Source organism: Triticum aestivum, chromosome 4B, assembly GCF_018294505.1.
Source record: "Triticum aestivum cultivar Chinese Spring chromosome 4B, IWGSC CS RefSeq v2.1, whole genome shotgun sequence".
NCBI lineage: Eukaryota > Viridiplantae > Streptophyta > Magnoliopsida > Poales > Poaceae > Triticum > Triticum aestivum.
Window position 1 is genome coordinate 56,163,997 of NC_057804.1, and position 26,133 is coordinate 56,190,129.

Consider the following 26,133-nt stretch of genomic DNA (forward strand, 5'->3'; position numbering starts at 1 on the left):
CCCCAACACACACACCCACCTCACCACCACCACCACCAGCAGCAGAACATATGTTAGGTGGAGAGAAAAATAATTCCGTTTGATATACATTCCTATTTTTTTACATCACTATTGACTGCATCTTTACAGCTTGAGAGAAGCAAATTGAATATATAAGGATTTGTGTTAAGAGAGAAAATTTTGTGTTGTCAAAGTATCAGAGTGGCTTGTTGTCAAGCCACCTTTGGGCCATGGCAAAGCATTCTTCAGGCTGGTACTCTGGAGCAGTATGACCTCCACCCTGCACAAGCAAGCGATTATGAGCTCTATTACAGCTATGACATAATGGTTCAATGGACAAGAAGCATGATCTAAAAGAGGAAAACAAGATCACCTTTACTGTTGCAAAGGTCAACTTATTTGCATATGTGATGGTAAATCTGCAAAGAAAGAAACAATGTATTGCTCATCAGAAAAAAATGCATATGTCACGAATATCTTATTTTGCATATGCTCAAGTGCAAAAAAGGGAGTCAGGTGACTCAACCCTGCAGCCTGGCCGTCGAGATGCCATGCCCTCCAGTCATCGACAATGGAGAAGTTCAAAGATCTTATCCACGCCTGCGTACTGAGCTGAGGCACCTGGAGATCATGGTCTCCGCTGCGCTCATGCAGACACAAGGTGTTGGTTACAAGGTCTGATTTTTTTTACCATACCAGCTACTATGAATAAGAAAATTTGCTTTGGTGCTCTCACCTGTACACAAGTGCACGGTAACCTCTTGTGGTGAGATTGCGATGGTACGGTATGCTGCTTGGCATGTCCTGTGTGTAGGGGACTTCTTTTTTGCATCTCACCCACTCGCCAACTGTTCCCTATTGCCGAATTCGTTTCAATCAATATTATTATCAGTGATTCAGACGATACAACTTCTAGACTTCCAATGTTTTAACCCTAGATCTAGATGCATACTCTGAAAGAATTTTCTGGTAAAGCATAATGTGACTTACCTCCTTGATCCTGAGAGCATCTCTAGTCATCTTGTTGTTCATCCACAAGTATGCCAGGTAGTAACCGTATGTCTGCAGTTTTGAAAGGAACTCTAGATGAGTTTTTGAATGAGAATAGTGTCACAGCCATAAGACTGATGTCACGTCTTGTAATCAAACTAACAATCCAAGGATAATGGAAGACTGACAAAACAATCGACGGTAGGTCGACCAGGCGCTTCATTTGGCTCGATTGATTCTTCTAGCAGGAATTTTCTTCTTATGGCATCATCTATGGGCTCTGGAATGGCGACGACACATTTTTTATACAAGACATGTGCATCTGCGATTTCAGAAATGAGCTGCAGCAAAAGGGATGCTCATTAGCCCATGTTGACAATAGCATAAGTTCACGAAAAAAATGACAGCACATGAATCTTACACTGTCTACAGTTTCTAGCACCTCAGCACACAGTTGATTCGTGGGGTTTACATAATTTCCTTTGCAGTTTTTCATTGCAGCCTTCCGGGAAGAAAAGGAAAATATGCTACAAATTCTTTAGATCGATACACAACAACAACAACAACAACAACAATTATGGCCGCACTTTTTGTCAAAGTGAATGAATTTGGAATTACCTCATATATTTGGTCAGATATTATCCCAAAGCCATGAGCCCCTTGAACTTGGAAATTTTTATCGAACTTTGGTTCTGTTATAGGATTGCCGATCAGGTAGCCCTGGAAATAATTGCATAACACAACAAAGAACGAGAAACATCATGACTCGACGATCGAACCCACACTCTTCTTTGCCCTCTTTTAGCCATTGCAAGAATAACAAATGTTTGAAGGCTAGAGAATAGCTTGCCTTGAGATTAATGAGAGGCTGGTCCCTTTTTTCAGTTCCTGGAGCATAGTAGAAGCAAATTGAAAGAGTGCTTGGTGACTCGGAAGAAATTTGAAAAAATGTGTTTGCTTTTCTAGTTTCCTTTGCACAACTTGCCGTATGTACTACTCCCTCCCTTCCAGAATAAGTGTCTCAAGCTTAATGCAACTTTCTACTAGAGTTAGTACAAAGTTGAGACACTTATTTTAAAACGGAGGAAGTACTACTATAAAGTCTTGTATAGTTTCGGAAGAGGAAATTACCTTGTGACATGTATGTTGCAATAAGTGGAATCACCTTTCCAGCGTATGAATCTCCTCCAAGGTAGAAAGGATTTGAAAGGTACTGCGGGTGATGAGTGAACCACTGCACGCATAGACAGCCAGCCATTGAGCGGTCAGTACTCAGTACTGAATTATTGACAGGGCAGTGGGCCAGCTCGATCCTCACCTTATTCAGGAATCTTTGGACTTGCAGAGAGGACGAGTAGTCTCCGACATCGCAGCCTTTGGGGTCACGAGCATACGAGAAGCCCGAGCAGACGGGCGAATCCAGGAAGATGATGCTCGCCATCTGACAGTAAACCACAAATTAAGCTACAAATATAGTAATTGAGGAAGAGAAGAAGAGAGGAAGAGAAACACGCTCAGCAATCAGCGTCATGGATGATGAGCGTCGGTCGGTCTCACCTTGGTCCATGACAGCGGGTTCTGTACCAGCCGCGGCAAAACTCCAGTGTACGGCGCCCGCACATACTTTACGGGGCCTGCGGTGCGAGACGACCATGGATTAATTCATGGATGGGCATCGATTAGCCGACTTCTTGGAGGTATTAATTTGCAACGGAAATCCGGACCGGCCGGGAGCGGCAAGCAAGAGGCTGACTGACCAACTTCGAAGGCGAAGCCGCTGAAGCCCGAGCAGCGAGGCCCGCCGGTGAGCCACAGGATGACGGGGTCGGTGCCGGGGCTCCGCTCCGACTTGGCGAAGTAGTAGAAGAGCTCCGCCCCGGTCTCCTCCTCCACGCCCACGTATCTGCAACGCACGGCATGCAACTCCGGCCATGAGAAACTCTCGCGCCCAGTTCAAGATCGTCGAACCAACAAGGACGCACTAGAGCGCGGTGGGCGCACCGTGCATATGCCAATACGCTTACCCGGTTTCGAGGTAGAAGGGGAGAGGGCCATCGAATCCTGGCAGGTGGGTGACCACCGTCGACGCCGACGCCGAGGCCGGCCGTGAGAGCGGCACAAGCAGGAGGACGGCAACGAGATGCAGCACCGGCAAGTGGTGGCGTCGCCGGGCGGTGGGCGTCCGGAGAAGCTTGGCGGGCATATTGTTCTTTCTTTCTTGCGTGCTTGCTTTTCCGGGTGCTAGCTTGTAGTTGTAGACACGGACCTCGTTTAGTAAGAACGATTGACGGATCACCTACTCACTTGTTGTTGTCATGTCACAAGAAAAAATGACGGTGTGGATCATATGCATGTCGTCACCAAGAAAGCATGCGTGATTGGCTCAACAGGCCCCAAACGGTATACATAATGAATGTACGAAATCAGCTGAAATTTGCGTGTGCATGCGACTTTTTTACCCCTCAGTGTCCCAAATTGCTATTCATCCATGTTCCACGCATGCTTAAGATATTGCAAAAATGAGTTGAATAGAGATAAGTCTCTGTCAGCGTGCACGGCGTGCATATGTAACAAAACCGATGATGTAACGATATGCATGTCTTCTCTTTTTTCTTTTTCTTTCTTTTTTGAGTCGGCTTGCATGGAATTTGATATATGCGTACCACGACTAGATCAGAGGTAATCCAACCGATGTAACGAAGATTGAAAAATAACGGAGACATGATAGAGTATCGTTGCCTTTTGCATGATCCTTGCTCGAGCGAGATAAGTCAACTAACACCAATTTAGTCCAGTTGCTGGACCTTCTATTTCGTTGATCGAGGACGGGGCGTCGACCCGTTGGCTGGGCAGCTGAGGTTGTTGACAGCCCACCCGAGTTTAAGTCCTACGGCTTGGACGCGTGGTGCTCGCGGAGTTTTTCCTATAAAAAATGCCAACAAGTGTTAGCCCTCGGCTTGGTCCTTTTTTTTCTATTTCGTTGATCGAATCCGGAGTTGCATGTCCGTGCCTTTATCGTGTGTGTTAGCACGGTCACATTTTTTAGGGGACCACGGTCACATGCCTGGTCGGGAACGGCTAGTGATGGCATCTCCTTATACCGGCCAGGACCGCACAGTGTGCAATTTTCTTTTGTCATCCAACACAGGTCTGCATCGATCTGCCGACCGGTCCGGACGCATTTTTGTCCGTAAACTCGAGACAAACTGCGGAGGGACTTTGCGGGTGTCCAGACAGCTGTCACGTCCGCGTCTGACTAACCCGACCCACCAAAATACATGCGCGCAGTTGGAATGCCTTGGGAGAAGAGTCGCCGGTGAGAGCATGACGCGAAATCGCCATGGTCGTCTCGTAGCCGGGTTCAGACGATGTAGTAGCTTGCTCATCGAAGACCGCGTCCATGCCGAAGAGCTCAAGCAGCTCCTCGACGACGTGTAGTTGAACAGTAGTGCGGCACGTGTGGTCATGCCCCCACCGCTCACCACACTTGAAGCAGAGGCCCCGGGCACGCTTGTAGTCGTGCAGGGCCTTAACTTTGGACGTGTCAGTGAGCGCCCTCTCGATGCCACGGCGATCCACCGCAGGAGTCGTAGCAGCTGAAGGTGGTAGTCGTGGAGGAGGTGGCAGTGGTAATGGCGCGCTCGTCTGTAGTGATGCATCTGTGCTGCGTAGCGTAGGATGTTGCTGATGGGTAGGCGCCGAGTCCACGACCTCCTCTTGCAAGAGCGCCAGGCACAGGTCGTATCCAAATCTGGTGCTCGCTGGATCAGCACCACCGCCCGGATGTCCTCTCGGAATCCCTCGACAAAACGAGTCAAGTAAACATATGGATGAGTAGCATCAGAGTAGGAGGCGAGATGATTCATAATTAACTCAAAGCGGTCAATGTAATCTGCCACTGAAGTAGTTTGACGAATGGTGTAAAATTGCCTAATCAAGAGCTGGTGTCAATCTCGACCAAATCGAGTACAAAGTAAGGCAACAAAGGATTCCCAGAGAGCTTGCACTGTAGCGACTGTAGCCAAATAGACGTCGTTCCCGAGAAATTAAGGGCGTGTTTTGTTGCCTGCATTAGCCCCAGCCTGGCCCGGGCGGGAAGAATTTGGCCCGTTTGGTTTCCTGCATTCACTGTGCGGCACGCATCACACGAAACTTAAAGAACGTCCAGGCCAGACCCAGGGGAAACGCAAGAATCGGCAGTAGCTCGCGAGCCTGGCTCGGGCGAGGCAGGGGAGGGTGACGCGCTTCTCCCCTCGTGCGAGCAGGGGAGATGGCGCGAGCTCGCCCGCATCGCTGAAAAATTGGCGGGAGGATTTCGGCTCACCTCCCGCCGCTCCACCCCTATTTATCCCCTCCCTCACCACCCCAACTCCCGCCACCATTCTTCCTCCGTTCGAGCTTTCCTGCCGACGCGCATCGGCACCGACGAGCAGGTAAGCGGCGCATCTTCATCGGTCGGTGGTCCACGGCGTTGGAGCTCCTTCATCGGCCGACGTTCATCTTCCACGATCGTCCCCCCTCGTCCTCAAGCTGCAGCCATGGCCTCTGTGAGTTCAATCCCACTTTCTCTCTGTTCCTTCTAGCTAGATTTGAGCTGCAACTAGGATTTGATCTAGATGCATGGTTCATTAATGGTCTGATCTGTGAGCTGATATGGTTGGTTGCTACGCTGCGGTTGTAATTTGTGGTAGGGCTAGATGTTCAAGCATGTGGTAGGCTAGATTAGTAGTAGAGTTTGAAGTTGAACCTTGTGCTTGTGTTGAATCATGCTTAGATCTGTGATTTGTAGCTATTGATGGTCCATTTGTAGCATGTTGTTTGTTGTAGATGTATGTTCCTGCTCATAGATTGTCTGGTATGCTTAGTATGATAGTGATGAAGCATGTGCTTGCTATGATAGTGATGAACCATGTACATGTATGCTCCTGCTTTCATGGATTGTCCGGTATGTTGTGTGATATGCTCACTGTCAATGTGTGCTACAATTGTAGGACATGACCACGCAGACGCAAGATCTTAGTCAGGCCCTTGTCGTGTCTGACAGCCAGTTTGCTCCATCGTTTGTCAAGGACTCGCAGCCTATGTCCGAGATGGCACCTAATTCAGAGGTGTTCGTGTTGGGGAACGTTGCATAAAATAAAAAAATTCCTACATTCACCAAGATCAATCTATGAGTTCATCTAGCAACGAGAGAGAGGAGTGCATCTACATACCCTTGTAGATCGCGAGCGGAAGCGTTCAAGAGAACGTGGTTGAGGGAGTCGTACTCGTCGTGATCCAAATCACCGGAGATCCTAGCGCCGAACGGACGGCACCTCCGCATTCAACACACGTACGGTCAGCGTGACGTCTCCTCCTTCTTGATCCAGCAAGGAGGAAGGAGAGGTTGATGAAGATCCAGCAGCACGACGGCGTGGTGGTGGATGCAGCAGGATTCCGCGCAGGGCTTCGCCAAGCGCTTGCGGGAGGGAGAGGTGTAGCAAGGGGGGAGGGAGGCGCCAGGTGTCAGGGTGCGGCTGCCCTCCCACCCCCTCTTTATATAGGGACCCCAGGGGGGGCGGCCCTAGGAGATGGGATCTCCTAGGGGGGCGACGGCAAAGGGGGGAAACTTGCCCCCAAGGCAAGTGGAGGCGCCCCCTCCCCTAGGGTTCCCAACCCTAGGCGCAGAGGGGGGCCCAGGAAGGGCGCACTAGCCCACTAGGGGCTGGTTCCCCTCCCACTTCAGCCCATGGGGCCCTCCGGGATAGGTGGCCCCACCCGATGGACCCCCGGGACCCTTCCGGTGGTCCTAGTACAATACCGGTGAACCCCGAAACTTTCCCGATGGCCGAAACTTGACTTCCCATATATAATTCTTTACCTCCGGACCATTCCGGAACTCCTCGTGACGTCTGGGATCTCATCCGGGACTCCGAACAACTTTCGGTTTGCTGCATACTAATATCTTTACAACCCTAGAGTCACCGAACCTTAAGTGTGTAGACCCTACGGGTTCGGGAGACACGCATACATGACCGAGACTACTCTCCGGTCAATAACCAACAGTGGGATCTGGATACCCATGTTGGCTCCCACATGCTCCTCGATGATCTCATCGGATGAACCACGATGTCGAGGATTCAAGCAACCCCGTATACAATTTCCTTTGTCAATCGGTATGTTACTTGCCCGAGATTCGATCGTCGGTATCCCAATACCTCGTTCAATCTCGTTACCGGCAAGTCACTTTACTCATACCGTAATGCATGATCCCGTGACCAGACACTTGGTCACTTTGAGCTCATTATGATGATGCATTACCGAGTGGGCCCAGAGATACCTCTCCGTCATACGGAGTGACAAATCCCAGTCTCGATCCGTGTCAACCCAACAGACACTTTCGGAGATACCTGTAGTGCACCTTTATAGTCATCCAGTTACGTTGTAACGTTTGGTACACCCAAAGCACTCCTACGGTATCCGGGAGTTACATGATCTCATGGTCTAAGGAAAAGATACTTGACATTGGGAAAGCTCTAGCAAAACGAACTACACGATCTTGTGCTATGCTTAGGATTGGGTCTTGTCCATCACATCATTCTCCTAATGATGTGATCCCGTTATCAATGACATCCAATGTCCATAGTTAGGAAACCATGACTATCTGTTGATCAACGAGCTAGTCAACTAGAGGCTCACTAGGGACATGTTGTGGTCTATGTATTCACACGTGCATTACGATTTCCGGATAATACAATTATAGCATGAATAAAAGACAATTATCACGAACAAGGAAATATAATAATAATCCTTTTATTATTGCCTCAAGGGCATATTTCCAACAGTTCGAGTCTGATTCCCTTTATGTGCCAGTAGTGCTCGTTGATCCAACTCCTGCTGCCGTCGCTGCTGCGGCTGCAATCAAGCTAGCAGCAACAAAGGCAAAGAAGGATGGTAGGTCCAATAACATGAAGTGGCAGTCGTTCATGTCCATGTTCGTGCTGAACAAGATGTGTGAGCTCATCTCTAGTGGAGTTAGAACAAGATGTGTGAACAAGATGTAACGATATGCATGTCTTCTCTTTTTTCTTTTTCTTTCTTTTTTGAGTCGGCTTGCATGGAATTTGATATATGCGTACCACGACTAGATCAGAGGTAATCCAACCGATGTAATGAAGATTAAAAAATAATGGAGACATGATAGAGTATCGTTGCCTTTTGCATGATCCTTGCTCAGGCGAGATAAGTCAACTAACACCAATTACCGAAAAACACTTTCGCCCCCTTTATAAATAAAGGAAACTGCCAAAGAGCACACATATAAGGACTAGTCCACACACACACCCAAGTCTCACAAATAAGTACAGAGGTTCTGCTGAGGGCACAGCTTAACAAGCCCAGAAAAAAGAAAAAGAAAGGAGGCTGCCGCCGGGAGGCGAGAAGCGCCTAGTCTGGCTCTGGCGGAGGCGGCGGGGGCGGCGGCGACAGACAGACGACCATCGAGCGCAGGTCAGCAATGAAGTCGAAGATGGCATCGCGGTCCTGAGGGCGGCTAAGCGGCCGCCAAAGCTGCAAGAAACCAGATAGTTTGAAGATCACGTCAGTAGCTCATCGAAGAGGAGTGTGTTGGATCACAAGCTTATTGCGGATCGTCTAGAGGGTCCAAGCAATGACCCCAATCTCAAGCCACCTAATGTGGCGAGACGACAAAGGGGAGTTCTGGAGTTCGGCAAATAAGTCGGGGAAGTTGGTGAGGCACCAAGCTCCACCTACCACTTCGCGAAAGAAGCTCCAAACGAATTGAGCGGACACGCAGGAGAAGAAGATGTGATTCGAGTCTTCGGGAACACCGCAGAGGGGGCAAAATGCCTGAGCCCGGGCCATTACGCTTGCGGACCTCTACCCCGGACGGGACCCGACCGCGAATCATTGCCACATGAAGATCCGGATCTCCAGAGGCAGGCGGATGGACCAAACCGTCGAGAGGGGGAGAGGGGCGGAGGAGGGGGCGATGGCCTGGTAGAGAGACTTGGTGGAGAACTGGCCAGATGGCTCCAGGCACAACCGCACCTGGTCAGCGCCACCGTCCACCCTAGGCTCGTGGATGGCAACGCAGTCCAGCAGCTCGCACCAAGCAGCAGATTCCGAGGGCCCAAATGGCCTCCGGAAGGCGAGGCGCCCTAAGTCAATAAGGGCCCTCTCGAAAGAGATCACATGGTCGACGAAGATGGAGAAGAGGCCGGGAAAGCGCGCAGCGAAGGGGGCGTCTCGGGCCCAACGAAATACGATTGATGATCTAGTTTGATGTTAAAAAACATATACTTTCAGTTTTGTTTTCAATTGTTTTGGAATTTATGGTTCATGCGGGCGCACCTACACCCGGAAGCAGCCACACCTTTCTCAATCAAGAATACTTCCAAAACATTCATGGCTGATTTCAGCGCTCCTTTTCAAAGTGCACGTAGACCATGATTTGGCCAAGCTCTTACTTAAGAAGACAATGGATCCGGCGACGCCGTCGCGGATCTGGAGTACGAGGCTTCGCTCCGTGCCAAGCTCCATGCCTCGCTCGCTCCGGGCGCGGGGGCAGCGTCGGAGACGACTGGTGTGTCCCCTTGTGCTTCTGGATCTGGGTCGGCGGTCCCTCCGCCCCCTGCTGCTGGTGCTCCGGTGGCTGTGGTCGATCCCTGGGAGCAGGCGGCGCTGGGGAGTTGGGAGGTTTCCTCGGGGCCTTCCTCGTCGCCCCCGTTGTTGGTCCCTCGGGGTGGCGGGCCGCCGCGGGCGCTGGCGGTGGTTGGTGGTAGCCCGTCTCGCTTCTTTCCTCGTGGCGCGTCAGGGGTCCCTGCTCGGCGTCCTTTGGGGGTGCTGCGGGGCGTGGCTCCGGTGCTAGTGCTGGTGCTCCTGGTGATGGTATGCTCCCTCCTCCTCCCTCTCGTGGCCCTGGTCGCATCCCCCCTCATTCCCAGGTCTCCAACCCTATCCTCACTTGCTTCGCGCGTCATCGCCCTGGCCACTTCCAGTCCCGCTGTGAAAACCCTCCTTTTTGCCTCATCTATAGGGAGGATGGCCACCTCACAGTGGATTGTCAAAACCGTGTCAAACCTCCCTCTTTCGTTCACTATGGTGTCGGCCTTCCTGGTTGTTCTTTCTTTGCCCTTGATAGGGAGGTTCCTATAGCTGCTCCTATCCCCTTGCTTTCCAATGTGGGTGTCATATCTGTTCAGGACAAGCGCATTTCCTCCCAGGTCCTTCTTGATGAACTTCGGCTGTGGGATGAAGGCGGGTGGGATTGGCAGATTCGCCAGTTATCTGATTTTGAGTTTGCCGCTACTTTTCCCTCTAAAGAGAGCCTTCGCATGATATCTTCCTGTACCAGCTTCACACTTCCTCTGAATAAGCTAGTGGTTTCGGTTAAAGCTGCTTCCAATGGGTCAAAGGCCATCTCTTCTCTGTCCGATGTTTGGGTGCTAGTGGATGATGTTCCTCCTAATATGCGCACATCGGCATTCCTAATGGCATTTGGGGTGCTCCTCGGCAAGCCCATCGAGGTTGACCATGCCTCGCTGGTTGTTCTGGGTCCAGCTCGTCTCCGGGTCTGGTGTGTTGACCCTATCCGCATCCGTGGTGCTGTGGACGTTTTCCCGTCGGCGGGTGGCTTCCGGCTTCGGGTCCAGGTGGAGGGTGCTCCTGGCCCTGCCTCGCCTCCCCCTCCTCCCCCACCTCCGGCGCCCGGCAATGATGACAAGAGCAAGGATGGTGATGGATGCCCTGACGAATCGATGCATGGCACGGATCCTCGCTTTACCCAGTCTGAGTGGGATGAGATGTCTCCTGAAGATCAAGATCTGATGAAGGATTGTGCTCCGGCGGGCAGTGGGGCACAGTCCTCCTTGCCTGGTTCGGGTGGTGGGGTCGCGGCCTATGGCGGGGAGAAGGGCACCCCTCTGTCGGCGGCGTGTTCTAATATTCCTGCTCGCCCCACCTCCCCTTCGCTTTCTGGCATTGAGGATCTGCCTCCGGGTGGCCCGTCGGCGTCCAAGAAGAGGAAGAAATCATCGGTGAAAAAGTTCTCCGCTAAGAGCAGGGCGTCTGGGGATTCCAGGCAGTCCGCTGCTGGGCTATGCCGCAGGTTGGAGGCGGATTTGGGTGAGGCCTCGGGCCCGTCCTCGGCGGCTGCTTCCCCCGGCCGGGCTCCCCCTGTGCCTGTGCGTTCTCCTGCCTCTACTGCTCGCAAGAGCGGTCGGGTCTCCAACTGCGGCGAGCATGTGGCTGACCGGGCGGCTCGACGTGCGGCGGCGCGGGATCTCCCTCATTCAGGTTCGCACCCAGCTTCGTCTATTTCCTCCCCTAAGGTTCTGTCTCCCGTGCGTTTAGTTTTGCCGTCTCAGTCTGATGAACAGCTGTTTAAGATTCTAGATGATGTAGGGATCTGGTTAGACTCCAGTTTGGATTCCCCTTCTTCCTTACTTAATGTGATTAGGGCTAACGAGCTAGCTCAGGCTGACATTGCTAAAGCCAAGGAGGTTGGGGTTGGTGTGTCTGCCCCTCTGGTTGTGGCCGGGGGGGGGGGGGGCTGTGGGGGAGGCTGACAGGTGTCAGGTCTCCCTGGTTCAGAATCGTGGGGCTGGAAAGCGCGTTAAACCCTGCAAGGCTCCGTGTAGGTCGAGTCTTAGAATTAAAAACCTCTCCTTCAGATGAAGGCCTTATTTTGGAATATCAGAGGTTTCTGCGCTAGGGGGCGCAGGGATCAACTCAAAGATCTGGTGCAGTCTGAAAATGTCGATTTTATTGGCCTTGTTGAGACCCTTAAACCCTCCTTCTCCCCGAGTGAACTTTCGGCTGTTGCTGGGATAGATAGATTCAATTGGAATTTTGTGGCCTCTGTTGGTCAGTCGGGTGGCTTTCTTCTGGGCACTAATATTAATGTATTTGATTTTTTTTGCTTTTGACCATGGTATTTACTGGGCTAGCACGGTGGTCTCCCTTCGTTCCCTTAATTCTCTTCTCGAGATCATGGTGGTTTATGGCCCGGCAGACCACTCTCTCTCCTACAATTTCTTGGACGAGATCTATAATAAAATTGATTCCTGTCAGCTTCCCCTTTTGATTGGGGGTGATTTTAACCTATTGAGATATCCCTCTGATAAGAGCTCCTCTAACTTCTCTTGTGCTCGGGCTGAGGCCTTCAATGCTTTCATTAGGGATACTGCCATTCGTGAAGTCCCTAGGGTTGGGGCCCGTTCACCTGGACTAACCGCCAAGCTTCCCCCATTCGCTCAGTTCTTGATAGGGTTTTCCTCTGCCCTGACTGGGATGCTCTATTTCCCCGGGTTTGTCTTCGTGCCCTTCCCATTGTAGGATCTGATCACACCCCCCTAATCCTTGATGACGGGACTCGTTCAGTTGGCTGCCATAGGTTTCAATTCGATGCGTCTTGGCTCTTAGTGGAGGGATTTTCCATCTTGTTGGCTCAGAAGATTACGGCCTTTCTTTCCTCTCCTCATCGCTCTTTTGGTCCAATGGATGATTGGCATCAAGTTTCCTACTGCCTGCGTAAATATCTTAGAGGATGGTCTAAGAATCACTTTGCTGAGTCAAGGCGTGACAAAGCGAGGCTGGTAGCCCAAATTGGCGATCTCGATGACCGTGCGGATACTTCTGGTCTCTCCTAGGTCAAATGGTAGCTCCGGTATGGTCTAGAAAAGGCGCTCTTGGATATCCATCGGCAGGAGGAAGTTTATTGGAAGCAAAGAGGCACGATTAACTGGACCCTTAAGGGCGATGTGCCCACTGCCTATTTCTTCGCCATTGCGAATGGTAGGCGTCGAAGATGCTTAATTGATAGCCTGCTGATTGATGGTGTTAGAGTTTCTGACCCTCTGGTCATTCTTCGCCATGTGGTCCAATTCTTCTCTAACTTGTTAGCGGCTAAACCTGCGCTAGGCTTTAAGCTTGCACCGGCCTTCTGGTCTCCCCATGAGCAGCTGTCGAGCGCTGATAATGATCTCCTGTTACCCCCCCCCCCTTCCTAAGAGGAAATCTTCGATACGATTAGGTCCGCCAATTCTAATGCGGCTTCAGGCCATGACGGTTTCTCCATTCCTTTCTTTAGGCAATTTTGGCCTCAGCTAAAAGGTCTTATTAAAGCAATTATCCAAGGATTTTGGCTGGGCATTATTGATATCTCGAGGCTCAACTACGTGGTTCTCACCCTTATCCCTAAAATCAAAGGTGCTGACTTGATTTCGCAATTTAGGCCCATTGCTTTAATTAACAACTTTGCGAAGATGCCAGCTAAAGGCATGGCCAATAAAGTTTCCCCAATAGTGCATCGGGTCATTAGCCCTTTCCAATCCGCTTTCATTAAAGGGAGATACATCTTGGATGGGGTGCTTTGCTTGCATGAGATTATCCATGATCTGCGGATTAAGGGAACCAAGGCTGTGGTCCTTAAGCTCGATTTTGAGAAGGCTTACGACTCGGTGAGTTGGGATTTTCTTCGGCAAGTCTTACTGGCAAAGGGCTTCGAAGGTCCGGTGATGCAGAGTCTGATGCAACTTGTGGCTGGTGGGCACACGGATGTGGTTGTAAATGGCCAAACTAGTGATTTTTTTGCTAATGGTAGGGGCCTTAGACAAGGGGATCCGGCGTCCCCTTTGCTTTTCAATTTTGTTACCGATGCTTTATCTCGTATCCTCTCTTGTGCCGCGCTGGCTGGGCACATTTCCCCGGTGAGCTCTCACCTTATTCCTCATGGCATTACTCACCTTCAATATGCGGACGACACCATCATTATGGTGGAGCTCAATGAGACCAGTCTCACTAATCTGAAATTTCTTTTGCTCTGCTTCGAAGCTCTTTCGGGACTTAAAATTAATTTTTCCAAGAGCGAGGTTATTGTGACTGGGGTGTCGGATCTGGAAGCTCAACGGGTGGCTCACCTTCTGAACTGCTCCCTTGGCTCTTACCCTCTCAAATATTTGGGCTTACCTATTTCTCCGTTCAAGCTGTTGGCAAAAGATTTTGCCCCGGTGGTAGCGAAAGTTGGCAATAGAGTCCTTCCTTGGAGAGGACGGTATAACACGCAGGCGGGCAAGGTTGCCCTTACCAATTCGTGCCTCTCTTCTCTCCCGATGTTCCTTATGGGTTTCTACCTTCTGTCTGGCGGAATTCATGCTGGTTTCGACAAGCATAGGGGAGCCTTTTACTGGAACTCTGCCGACAACAAACGCAAATATAGGTTGGTCAGATGGAACATCATTTGCCGCCCTAAGGACAAGGGTGGTCTTGGCATTATTAATACGAGAGTTATGAACAATTGCCTTTTGATAAAATGGTGGTGGAAGATAATGTCTCTTGAGGATCGCCCAATCTGGCTATCGATTCTTAAATCTAAATATTTCCCCGCCTCGAGCCCTATGTTTGCTTCAGCTTCTGGTGGTTCTCAATTTTGGCGTCAGCTGGTTAAAGTGCCGCCGATTTTCCGGCCCCTTGTCAAATTTGTTGTCAGGAATGGTAAGTCCACTCGGTTTTGGTTAGACTGGTGGGTCGGGGACACCACGCTTGCGTTTGCCTTTCCGTCCCTGTTCTCCTATTGTGCTGATCCCGAGATCTCTATCTTTGAGCTCTTGGTTCAGGGTTGGGTGTTAGATTTCCGGCGCTCTCTTTCCCCTATAGAGTTGGAAGACTGGCAGCGCCTTACTGCTTGCTTCCCCCTGCTCTCAGAGGAAGAGGATTCCGTGGTGTGGCCCCTTTCCTCTTCGGGGTGCTTCTCCGTTAAGTCGGCTTATTCGAAGCTTATTTTCGGTGGCCGCTCTATGAAGTTTAAGGATTTTTGGTCAGCCCGTATCCCCCCTAAAATTAATTTTTTTATGGCAAGATGTCCGCTGTAAGCTTCCGACGGCTGATCAAATTAAGAAGAGGAACGGGCCGGGCACTGATAGGTGCGTGTTATGTGGGGCTCTTGAGAACTCTGAGCATATTTTCTTCCATTGCTCCTTAGCTAGACTCATGTGGAGTTGCATCAGACTTTGGCTCCAGGTTAACTGGACTCCCTCCTCCTTTGAGGACCTGAGACAATACTCTAATTCCTTATCAGGCCAGTCCAAGAGGGTCTTCTTAGTGGGCTGGGCTGTGATCGGTTGGTCGCTGTGGACTACTAGGAACAAGTTCTCGATTGAACACATTTTTCCGGCTAACCCTGTCAGTTGCTTATTTAAAGCCAATGTCTTTTTGCAGCAGTGGAGATTATTGACTAAGGAAGGGGACCGTCAGGCGTTCGACGTCATGCTATCCAAAATGAAATCTACGGCGTCTTCCCTGCTTCCGCGCTCTTCGAGGACGGCTTCCTAATTCCTCTGCTGGGGATCTCTGTTTTGCTGGCCTGCGTGCCATGTTAGGCTGGAGGCCTTGTATTGTTACTTATGTTCTGTGGCCTTTAAACTTGTGAGTTGTATGGTACTGGTGGTATAACTCTGCCTGGTGGCTTTATCTATAAAGTCGGGCTAATGCCTTTTCTCTAAAAAAACAGCAGTATTCGTGTAAGTTGGGCCTTGCAGCTTTGTTGCGCCACCTTCGGGTAAATTATGGTCTCGTCTACCCGACAAACATTAGCACTAAGCAAAAGAAGGCTAATGCGCCTAAAGAAGCTAGGATCTGAATATCCAGCATACGTCAGAGGGATGAAAAATCAAACGTTTTTCATGAGAAATTATGTTCGCCGAGGATACCAAGTTTAGATAATGAGCATGACAGATTCGTACAAATTAGCTTTTAAACTAAATTTATCATCATCACACCCATATAAATTGTCATGAAAAATGCCAGGTTTTTCATGCCGTTTTCGGAGAGCAAAAGAATGCTGATCAGCCGCTGCCCGACCGGACAAAAAACATATCATTGTTGAATAAAGAAAAATGGATATACTTAGCCTGGAGTCCGACTTGAAAGAGTGTCGCTGAGCATGTCCGCCCGGCCGGCAAGGTTGGCGCAGCCCGTTCTTTAATGGCGACGGTCAAGAAAGCCGACAGCTTGAAATATTATTGATAAACCCCAAGGCCGGGAAAAGAACAAAACCTCCATAGTTTCCCACTACTACTTGACACGCAGGCTATATTCAAGCACGCTGTCACCTACGCGTGTTTCTAGCTAGTGAATACACCCGCATCTGTGCCGTCGGCGCGCGTTAAGCGGCCACGACAGCGCCGAGCCTGCGTGCCGGCCTCGCCGTGGACCCGACGACGCAGCTCCTGCTTTTTGGGCCCAGCGTCGCGGCGTCATCGTCGAGCCCGAACTCGCATGGCCGGTCCTCGTCGATCCTCCCAATGGCCACGCTCTGGCTCCGCGGCCCGATGCCGGCGGGCCTGGGCGGACCGGCGCGCGAGGCGGTCCTGACGAGCTCACGCACGTCGGCGTCATCGCCGTCACGCCCGCCGAGTAGTGGAAGTGGAACCTGTGGCTCCGGCTCCGGGACACGGCCGCTATGCCCACCGGCTCGCGCCCCGCCGCGCAGGCCGCCATCTGGCTCACGTAGAGGTTGCGCGCGCAGGCGGATCCATGGCGGAGCAGGCGGAGCGCTCGGCCGAACAAACCGAGGCGGCTCGCGCGGGGATGACGAATTCGCCCGACGGCCACGACGGGTATGCAGCCCCAGGGTTGCGGCGACGACGAGAAGCCGGCCGGAGACCCGACGCGCTTTGCTGGCTCCAGGACGTGTACAGGCCGTGGCCGCCGGGCGAATTCATCATCCCCGCGCGAGCTGCCTCGGTTTGTTCGGCAGAGCGCTCCGCCTGCTCCGCCACCGCCGCGAGCGCCGCCCTGTCTCGGGCCTTCTTGGCATTCGCCCTATTTCGCCAGTCGGTGATAACAGCCTCCCGGCGGTTAACTTCCGCCCTCCAGTCAACGTTAGACATGGCCGGGGGCTTGGACGGGGGCGCCCTCTGCTTCCTCTGTTTCGGCTAGGTGGCGGAAGCGGTGGCATCTGTCACGGCACAGGGGGCACGTACTTCTTCGGCAGCATGACGGCCGGCTGGGAGGGGAGGAGGAGGAAATTGGCGGGAGGAATGAAGAGTGAGAGGGAAGCCAAGGGGGAAAGCAGGAGGAAACGGTGGGAAAAGGGCCTCCTCTCACCGACAGAGCGGCCCTACGCCCCTTTTCGCTTCTGTCGGCACCCCCGGGCGCCCCCAGATGCTTGGGTACGGCTCGGGTTCGCCGACTGTTATTTCGGCCCAAACTGGCGCTAAATGAGATCCTGGGGGCGCGACTAGGACGATTTTCGGCCGCCGGCGCTAAAAAAAATGGATTGGGGGGGGGGGTCTATTGTGGGCGCGGCTGGAGATGGTGTTAGCTGTCAGGCAGTGCTGCTTACCCGGTTTCGAGGTAGAAGGGCAGAGGGCAATGGAATCCATGTAGATGGGTGACCACCGTGGGAAGGTGAGGCCGAGGGCGAGAGCAGCAGAAGCAGTGAGGCATCTAATTAATAGAAGTTCATCATCACATTAAAACCAAAGTACATAAAAAGTTCTCATTGAACAACATATAGCTCTTCAGAGCATCTAATTAAATCATACATTGAAACAATGCAAAACATTTCAATGCAACAACAAATGCGATTATAACCGCAACCAAGGTAACAATTGATCCAACGGCATAATGATACCAAGCATCAATATGAATGGCATATTTTCTAATCTTTCTAATCTCAAAATGCATTGCATCCATCTTGATCTTGTGATCATCGACGACATCCGCAACATGCAACTCCAATATTTTCTTCTCCTCCTCAATTTTTTTCAATGTTTCCTTCAAGTAATTGTTTTCTTCTTTAACTAAATTTAACCTCTCGACAATATGGTCGGTTAAAATTTCCGTTTCACATACCTCCTAGATAAAAAAACCTATGTCATGTTGTTCGGCATAATTGTCATAAACACTAAATGAAACTAATAGTTATAAAAGATTTTATATATATATACACACACGACATCTGAATCATAGACAGAAGGAGAGCCAACGGAGGCGGTTACCAAAACCATCGCACCATATAATAACAAACAATAATAAGTAAGAAAACTACACAAGTATCTATCTAAATCATACAAGTAAGAACTTTTTTCTTTTAGAAAGAAGATAAGATCAAGAGGCTCACCACGGTGGTGCTGACGACGAGATCGGCACAGGCGATCAACGGAGGTGAGGACGAGGACGGGACAGGACGGACCGCCAAACCTAGACAAATCTTGAGGAAAATGGAGTTTGGACAAGGAGTTTCGAGAAGAGAAAGCTTATGTGTGGCTCGGGCATTTCATCGAACACCTCATGTGCATAGGAGGTGAACTAGAGCACCACAAAGCTCTCCAACGGCCAACCAAAAAAACAGAGCAGTGGAGTGCTCTGCTCGCGGGCGAGGGAGTATATATAGGCATCTCATTGGTCCTGGTTTATGGCTGAAACCGGGACTAAAGGACACCCTTTTGTCCCGGTTGCAGCCACGAACCTGGACCAATGGTCGTGGGCCAGGAACGAGGCCCATTGGTCCCTGTTCGTGTCTGGAACAGGGACGAAAGGGCTCAGACAAACGGGGACCAATGCCCCACAAGGCCCGGCTGTCCCCCTGTCCTCACGAACCAGGACCTATGCCCCCATGGGTCCCGGTTCGTGATTGAACCGGGACTAATGGGCTGACCCGGCTTGGACCAAAGCCCTGTTTTCTACTAGTGTTACCGCGTCACATTCATGTTGGCCTAGAGCATGCAATGGTCGGCATTAATGTTGTGCGACGTGAGGGCAGCGGTGACAGCCGTGACAGCCGTGACCTCTCGGGCGTCGCCGCTTCAATGCGGACGCCGCGTCCTGAGAAACCAACTCCGGTCACTGCGCCGCATTGAAGCGGGTCGACCGGCCCTTCGCATGGCATGGCCACGGTGTCGTCTCCAAGCCCCTTCCTCCTCCCCGAGCCCTTCCTCCTCCTCCTCCATCGTTGAATAGAGAAAGAAGTATAGTCGACTGGAGTCCGAGAGACAAGAGAGTCGCTGAGCATGCATGTCCGCCCAGCCGGTAAGGTTGGCGCAGTCTATTCTTTAATGGTGACGGTCAAGAAAACCAACAACTTTGAAATATTATTAGTAATCCAACCCCAAGGCCGGGAAAAGAACACCTGAGATCTAGTTTGAAAGATTTCGATGCGAGGAATCCAACGGTTGAAACGGTTCGAGATTTAGTTGCATGGTTTATGAGTTAAAACGTTTTGAATAAACAAGTCTATGAAAAAGGAAGTCGCGAAATGACGCACAACCTAATGAGGTGGGAGTGATTTTTGCAAAAAGTACTGATTTCGAAAAGAAGACAAATCAGCCGCCATCTAACCGAACACGAAACATTCCGTTGTTGAATGAAGAAAACCGGATACATCGATCGCCTCGAGTCCGAGAGAAAAGAGAGTCGCTGAGCACGTCCACCCGGCCGGCATGGTTGGGGCATGCCGTTCTTTAATGGCGACGGTCAAGGAAGCTGACAGCTTTGAAATATTATGAATAGTCCCTGAGGCCGGAAAAAGAACAAAAACTCCATAGTTTTTCACTACTTTGACACGCAGCAAGTGAGCGTAGCACTCAAATTAATCGGACGCATCAGTCCGGACCGGCAACTAGTACAGTACATTCAAGCACACTGTCACCTACGCGCCTCCGCACATTTCTAGCTAGTGAGTCGACGGTCGGACCGCCATCCGTGCCGTCGGCGAGCGTTAAGCGGTCGCGACAGCGCCGAGCCTGCGCGGCATCTTGGCCGTGGACCCGACGGCGCAGCTCCTGCTCCTTGGGCCCAGCGCATGCGCCGCGGCACCGTCGTCGAGCCCGAACTCGCAGGGGCGGTCCTCGTCGATCCTCCCGATGGCCACGCTCTGGCTCCGCGGCCCGACGCCGGCGGGGCTGGGCGGCCCGGCGTGCGAGGCGGCCCTTATGAGCTCACGCACGTCGGCCTCGGCGCCGTCGCCGCCCGCCGAGTGGTGGAAGTGGAACCCGTGGCTCCGGCTCCGGGACACGGCCGCTATGCCCACCGGCCCGCGTCCCGCCGCGCAGGCCGCCATCCGGCTCACGTAGAGGTCGCGCGCGCGGACCAGCGCGCGGAACGGCGCCCGCACGCACCGCCCCAGCATGGCCAGCGCGCGCACGCCCCTGCTCGCCGCCGACATATCTGATCGAAGGCGACGCCTTTGCCGTTTGTTAGCGGCTGGAGACGGCGTACAAATTGTAGTGCTTGTGCTTGTGCTTGTCGTTGGGGCTATATATGAAGGGATCGGCGACTCGTTCTGTGTCAAGTGACGTGAGGCGTCGTAGGTGGAGGGCTGGTTGCGGAGCACGGAAGGTCTGACTCGCTTGGTCATCCGTTTCGGTGCGGGGCTCCGGTTGGGTATGGCCGGTTCAAATCGGACGTGCTCTGTCTGGCATGTCTATGTGGACGTCGCGTTGATGAGTGCAGCAACGATGAATGCTCATCTACTGAAAGTCAACGAGAACTTAAGGCGTGTCATACATACGTGCTACGATCATTTGAAAAGGTTTGAACAAAAGACTTGGTCGGTTATTTTAATGTTATTGGGTTCGAGATGCTGTGATTAGAGTTGGCCGGAAGCAAATCCAAGTTCATGGTGTGGTTGCACTCACTGATTTGTACTAGATGGTGCCCCGCGTGTTGATGCGGAATTGAAGATTCGATTTCTTTATTCGCAAAACAGAAGAATATTTGATTTCTAAAAACTACATAGAATGTGTAAATCTATTCATTAAGATTCAAATCATGTGAGAAGTTTAGCATTCCACAAGAAAATAAAAGTAATCTTAAGATAAGAGTTTTAGCATTCCACAAGAAAATGCAACATTACCCGCAACAACAACAAAAAAGCAAATGCAACAAGATTTCGGCCGCAAAAAATAGATTTAAAATTCACTTGAGAATATACTAATGCATGTTGCCTGCAGGGAGGTTTTAATGGTAGTTCACACGGGAGATGGGGTTTTTTTTCGGAAAAAACTTTCGATCTATTCAGCATCTGTCAAGGAAGTACAAAGAACAAAAGAAGTAAAAAATTACATCCAGAACCGTAGACCACCTAGCGACGACTACAAGCACTGGAGCGAGCCGAAGGCGTGCCGCCGTAGTTGCCCCCCCCCCCCCCCCCCCCTCACTGGAGCAGAGCAAACCTTGTTGTAGTTGATAGTTGAGAATTAATCGTCGTGCTAAGGTCCAATAGGACCAACACACCTAAACAGCAACCGCCGCCGATGAAGAGAAGAGTAGATCGAAGGATCCAATCTGAAGACGCATGAACACAGACGAACGAAGACCGGATCCAAATGGATCCTCTGAAGACAAACGCCAACCGAATCCCGTGAGATCCGCCAAAAACACACATCCACGCGCCCTTTGATAGTGCTAGACGCGCCATCATAATGGAGGCTAGATGGGGGAGAACCTTATTCCAACTTCAGGTAGCCGCTGCCGTCTTGTCTTCCTGAGCAGAACACAAGCCCTGAACAGACACAAAAAACACCTAAAAACGGAGTAGGAGCCCTCCCGCCGGCAAGGACAGTGCCGCAGACCGATACAAACCTGTGTTAGATGGCTTCCGTTGTCCAGACAACGTTGTCTGGACGTATGCGGGAGGTTTGAGGGTCGCCGTTGGAGATGCCCTAACACAGTTCGCCCATTTAATTCACATTCAAAGTTGATCAGATAAATCTAGCCTTGATGGATGCTTTTCTCTCCCACACCAAATCTTTCTAGGAAGAGTAAAGAAAGTTCATTTAAAATCATTACCGCGTTCATCTTTTCATATGTAGATGAAGAAATGCGTAAATATGATATGTGTTAATACAGAAAATAAAGTGGTCGGGGTATATACCTCAGAGAGGCTCATTGTCCAACCACCTTTGAGCCATGGCAAAACATTCTTTAGGCCGGTATTCTGGAGCAGTATGACCAGCACCCTGTACAAAAAATGAATGATGACCTCTACCATGTTAGAACATGTATGGTTCCCATGGACATGATTTGGAAAGGATAACAAGATCACCTTCACTGTGGCAAATGTCATATTGTTTGTGTATTCTATGGTAAATCTACAAAAAAGAAAAGATGCATCCCATGTCAAAGAGAGTGTGGAGAAAGCTAGCACACAAGGTATGTGACATGGAGTTTTTCTTATATATGAAATAGGGAGATGTAAAGACTTAACCCAGCAGCCTGCCCACTAAGATGCCATGCTCTCCATTCATCAACGATCGAAAAGTTTAAGGATCTTATCCATGCTTGTGTGCCAAGAAATGGTGCCTCCAGATCATGGTCTCCGCTGCACACACAAATAGTTTAAATTATGAGGTGCGAACGAACATTTTGAGCCAATGTGACTAGGTAAAAAAATTCTCATGCCCTTGTTTTTACCTGTACACAAGTGCACGATAACCTCTCGTAGTGAGGTTGAGATGGTATGGTATACTGCTCGGTATCTCATACGTGTAGGGGAGCCCTATGTTGCATTGTATCCACTCACTGGTTGTTCCCTATTGCCAAATTAACTTTCATCAATAATGTTCCAAATGATGTGGATTGGAAAAAGAATTCCAGGTTTGCTCCTACATGGTACGTATTAAGCTAAAAAGTAACTTAAAATCTCAACTTTGCACCAAGTTTTGTTTTGGTATGAAAACTTTGGAATCATCTAAAGAGAACCATACACTTTAGAATTAATAAATTGTGTACACTCGGAAAAACAAAATGCAAATAAAGGCTTGGACAAAGTTGTCAGTTACCAATCTCTCCTATAAACCAGTCGCCCTCACCTTCACCTCCCACTGTTAGCAAACATGTGTATTGTATATATGTCGCAACCATCCAACTGATACTAGCTCTATTTGATGTTATGTTACTGCAAACCACTTGATGTCAATGGATGTTATAAAAGTGTCTGGCATATTTAGATGTTTTAAAAAAATCACGAGTAAATATAGAGTTGATGCAAAGTCCAAGATTCAAAAGGTGATGGTTTTCTTTACTTTTTTCTACTTCTACAACATTTTTTACCCTACCATGTCTAATTTTATATCTAAAGAAGTTAACACTACATAATGATACCTTTGGATGCATACTCTATGAATAAGTTTCATGCAAAAGACATAGTGTGTACCTCCTTGATCCCGATAGCTTTTCTGGTCATGTTGTTGTTCATCCAAAAGTAAGCTAGGTAATAACCATATGTCTGCAATTTAGAAAATAATTCTAGATAAGTTTGTGCTACGAGAACAGCCTCATGTGACATATTTCACATTCATCGGAATTCATATATCAAATTGACACATCATGGATGAAGAGAGACTGACAAAACAATCTACAGTTGGACGAGCAGGTGGCTTGTTTAATTGGGTAGATTCTTCCAACAAAAACTTTCTTCTTGAAGCATCATCTATGGTCTTTGGCGCAACAACGTCACACTTTTTGTACAAGATGTGTTCAATTGAAATTTCAGAAATGAGCTGTGATAGAAGGGAAGTACATTAGATGATGTTGGAAATACCATACTATTTCATAACAACAAAGCAATACATGAATCTTACATTATTGATAATATGCAACACTTCAACACACATTTCATTCACGGGGGTAACATAATCTCCTTTACACTTCTTCACCGCACTCTTCACAAAAGGAAACCATGCTACAACTTCTTAGATCAAAGCATACTGCAAAAAATTATCACATGATATTGTTGAAGAGTTCAAATGTGGCATCACCTCATATATTTGATCAGATATTATCCCAAAGCCATGAGCACTTGGAATTTTGTAATTTTCATCAAACTTTGGATCTGTTATAGGGTTGCCAACCAGATATCCCTAAAATAATTGCATTAACATGGCAACAGAATAAATACATGGTCCCGCACTCTTTTCCATTATATTGTCGTTGTCAATGTAAATGTTCAAAGGATAGATAATAACTTGCCTTGAGATTGATAACAGGTTGTTGCCTCATGTCAATTCCTGGAGCATATTATAATCAAGAGGTAAGTCCACATTACCTCCTCAATTCTTGGTGAAATTCCAAATTACCCGTCTCGGTTCATATGACAACTCTAGAAAAACGTTCTGACTGTAACCCCCCCCCCCCCCCGGCAGGTTTTACCGATTTTGTCCTATATGTAGCGGACAAGACATCATTACCATGTCATCAGCTCTCTCACCTTTGTCTATGTTAGAGTTTGAGGCAACAACATACACATTTACTTTATCCTAAAAATGTGCAAACAGTTTCAAATTCAAACAACCGAGTTTTTTTATCATTTTTTTATTTTCTCAATTGTTTGGGATTTCATCCAAACTTTGAGGTATAAATCTTGAACAATATCATCTTGTAAAATAGTTTGTCTAACTGAGCTTAAATTTTAGTAATTGGCTTATAGAATTATCTATGTTTTTTTATAGTATTCATAATGGTTTGAAATTTTGGTCAACTTGAGGTGCCATTTTAATATATTTTTCTCATCAACTATTTGTGAAAATGAATTGAACCATTGGCCCAGTGAATTATTTTTCTCTTTTGTAAATTAAAACCTATAGATCATATGCAATATTTTCCAAAAGTTTCAATTATACTAGTTTTCTTTATAAAAACAAATGGAAAGGAAAGATATTGTGACGATCAAGATGTGGCTTCCATGTAAGCAACACCAATGGAAACTGGAGGAGGGTTATAATGTGGAGCATATTTTTGATGTTTTTGACATAAAGTTAGTAATGTGAGCTCCATCTTTAGAATCAAATCCAGATCTTTATGACTCGAAATTTTGTACAAAAACATATGATTTTGTAGTTCCTTTCGAACCGCTTGTCATAATACATTCAGGAATGCGCATAGATGTGCAATGCTGTAAAGAGCTACTCCCTCTGTTCCAAAATAGATGACTCAACTTTATACTAACTTTAGTACAAAGTTGGGTCATCTATTTTGGAACAGAGGGAGTAATAATTACCTTCTGAAATGCCTTGTCCAATAAGTGGAATCACCTTTCCAGCATATGAATCTCCACCAATGTAGAAAGGATTTGAAAGGTATTGCGGGTGATCCGTGAACCACTACACAACCACGATTAGAGCGGCCAATAATCAATGCACGGAAGTTCTCCATTCAAAACAAAAACAAAATATTTGCGAGACCATTCAAAACTATATGACGGTACGGCATGCCTCTCATCACCTTATTCAGAAATGTTTGGACCTGCGAAGATGATGAGTAGTCCCCAACATCGTAGCCTTTGGGATCACGAGCGAACGAAAAACCTGAACCCACCGGTGAATCCAACAGGAGTATGTTTGCCATCTAATCAAGAATTGTCGTCAGTAAACCATAAAACTGGTCAAAAATGAAATGCATTGCGACGAGCATCTCAGGGAGACAGTGACATCAATGATCATCAATAATCTCTCACCTTTGTCCATGAATATGGGTTATACACCAACTCCGGCAAACCGCCACTATACGGTGCCAACACAAACTTCAGAGGACCTACGGTGCAAAACAATGGCGGATAGATGAATACGAGCAGCAACTAGTACGCATGTCAGAAATTGGAAGCCCAATTTGGTGAACTGACCGATTTCAAAGGCCAGGCCCATGATGACCGAGCAGCGGGGACCGCCGGTGAGCCATAGGAGCAGCGGGTCCGTGCCGGGGCTCCTCTCCGACTCGACGAAATAGTAGAAGAGCTCCGCCCCGGCCTCCTCCTCCACGCCCACGTATCTGCAACGCACGGGCACTCCGGCCATGAATCCGGCGCCATTTCAACCAAGCTTAGCCGTGGAGGCACGCACCTAGAGCTTACCCTGTTTCAAGGTTGAAGGGCAGAGGGCCATCGAATCCTGGCAGGTGGGTGACCACCGTCGCCGCCGCCGCCAACGCCGGGCGTGAGGGCGGCAGGAGCAGGAGGGCGGGGACGAGATGTAGCAGCAGCAGCGGCGGCGGCAGGAAGTGGCATTGCCCGGCGGTACGCAGCCGGAGAAGCTTCAAGGACATTCTCTCTCTCTCGTCCTTTCTTGGTGCTTCTACTAGGCACACAGCCGTACCTGTACTGCTGTCTGCTGCTCCAATCAATTTGGATCCGATCTGAACACCAAC

The 26,133-nt window shown here is 49.4% G+C and overlaps 1 protein-coding gene across 12 annotated transcripts; it reads right to left on the reverse strand.

The window, feature by feature from the left end:
- Positions 1-58: 58 nt before the first annotated feature.
- On the reverse strand, positions 59-26,133 carry LOC123090979 (serine carboxypeptidase-like 7). Of its 12 annotated transcripts, none has more exons than XR_006442699.1 (16): positions 25,841-26,133; positions 25,613-25,758; positions 25,448-25,524; positions 25,216-25,338; positions 24,992-25,094; positions 23,965-24,002; positions 23,754-23,855; positions 23,577-23,657; positions 23,343-23,495; positions 23,150-23,221; positions 22,408-22,526; positions 22,202-22,315; positions 22,040-22,085; positions 21,869-21,953; positions 21,577-21,656; positions 20,883-21,478 (listed from the first exon to the last, which is right to left on the reverse strand). XR_006442699.1 is itself a non-coding variant. In XM_044512365.1 (14 exons), the coding sequence occupies exons 1-14, from the start codon at positions 26,029-26,031 to the stop codon at positions 197-199; spliced, it is 1,449 nt and encodes a 482-aa protein (XP_044368300.1). In that variant the 5' UTR covers positions 26,032-26,104; the 3' UTR covers positions 59-196. The 12 variants fall into 12 exon arrangements, 6 of the variants coding, with proteins under 6 accessions (XP_044368300.1, XP_044368302.1, XP_044368303.1 ...); XR_006442698.1 differs by having other exon boundaries at positions 20,883-21,496; XR_006442700.1 differs by having other exon boundaries at positions 21,577-21,742.

Coding starts and splice junctions, on each gene's coding strand:
- LOC123090979 (XM_044512363.1), bottom strand. CDS start 26,031: ATGTCCTTGAAGCTTCTCCGGCTGCGTACCGCCGGGCAATGCCACTTC. Junction 2,894..25,840: donor CCCTTCAACCTTGAAACAGG/GTAAGCTCTAGG, acceptor CGTGCGTTGCAG/ATACGTGGGCGTGGAGGAGG. Junction 1,063..1,178: donor GACCTACCGTCGATTGTTTT/GTCAGTCTTCCA, acceptor TCAAAACTGCAG/ACATACGGTTACTACCTGGC.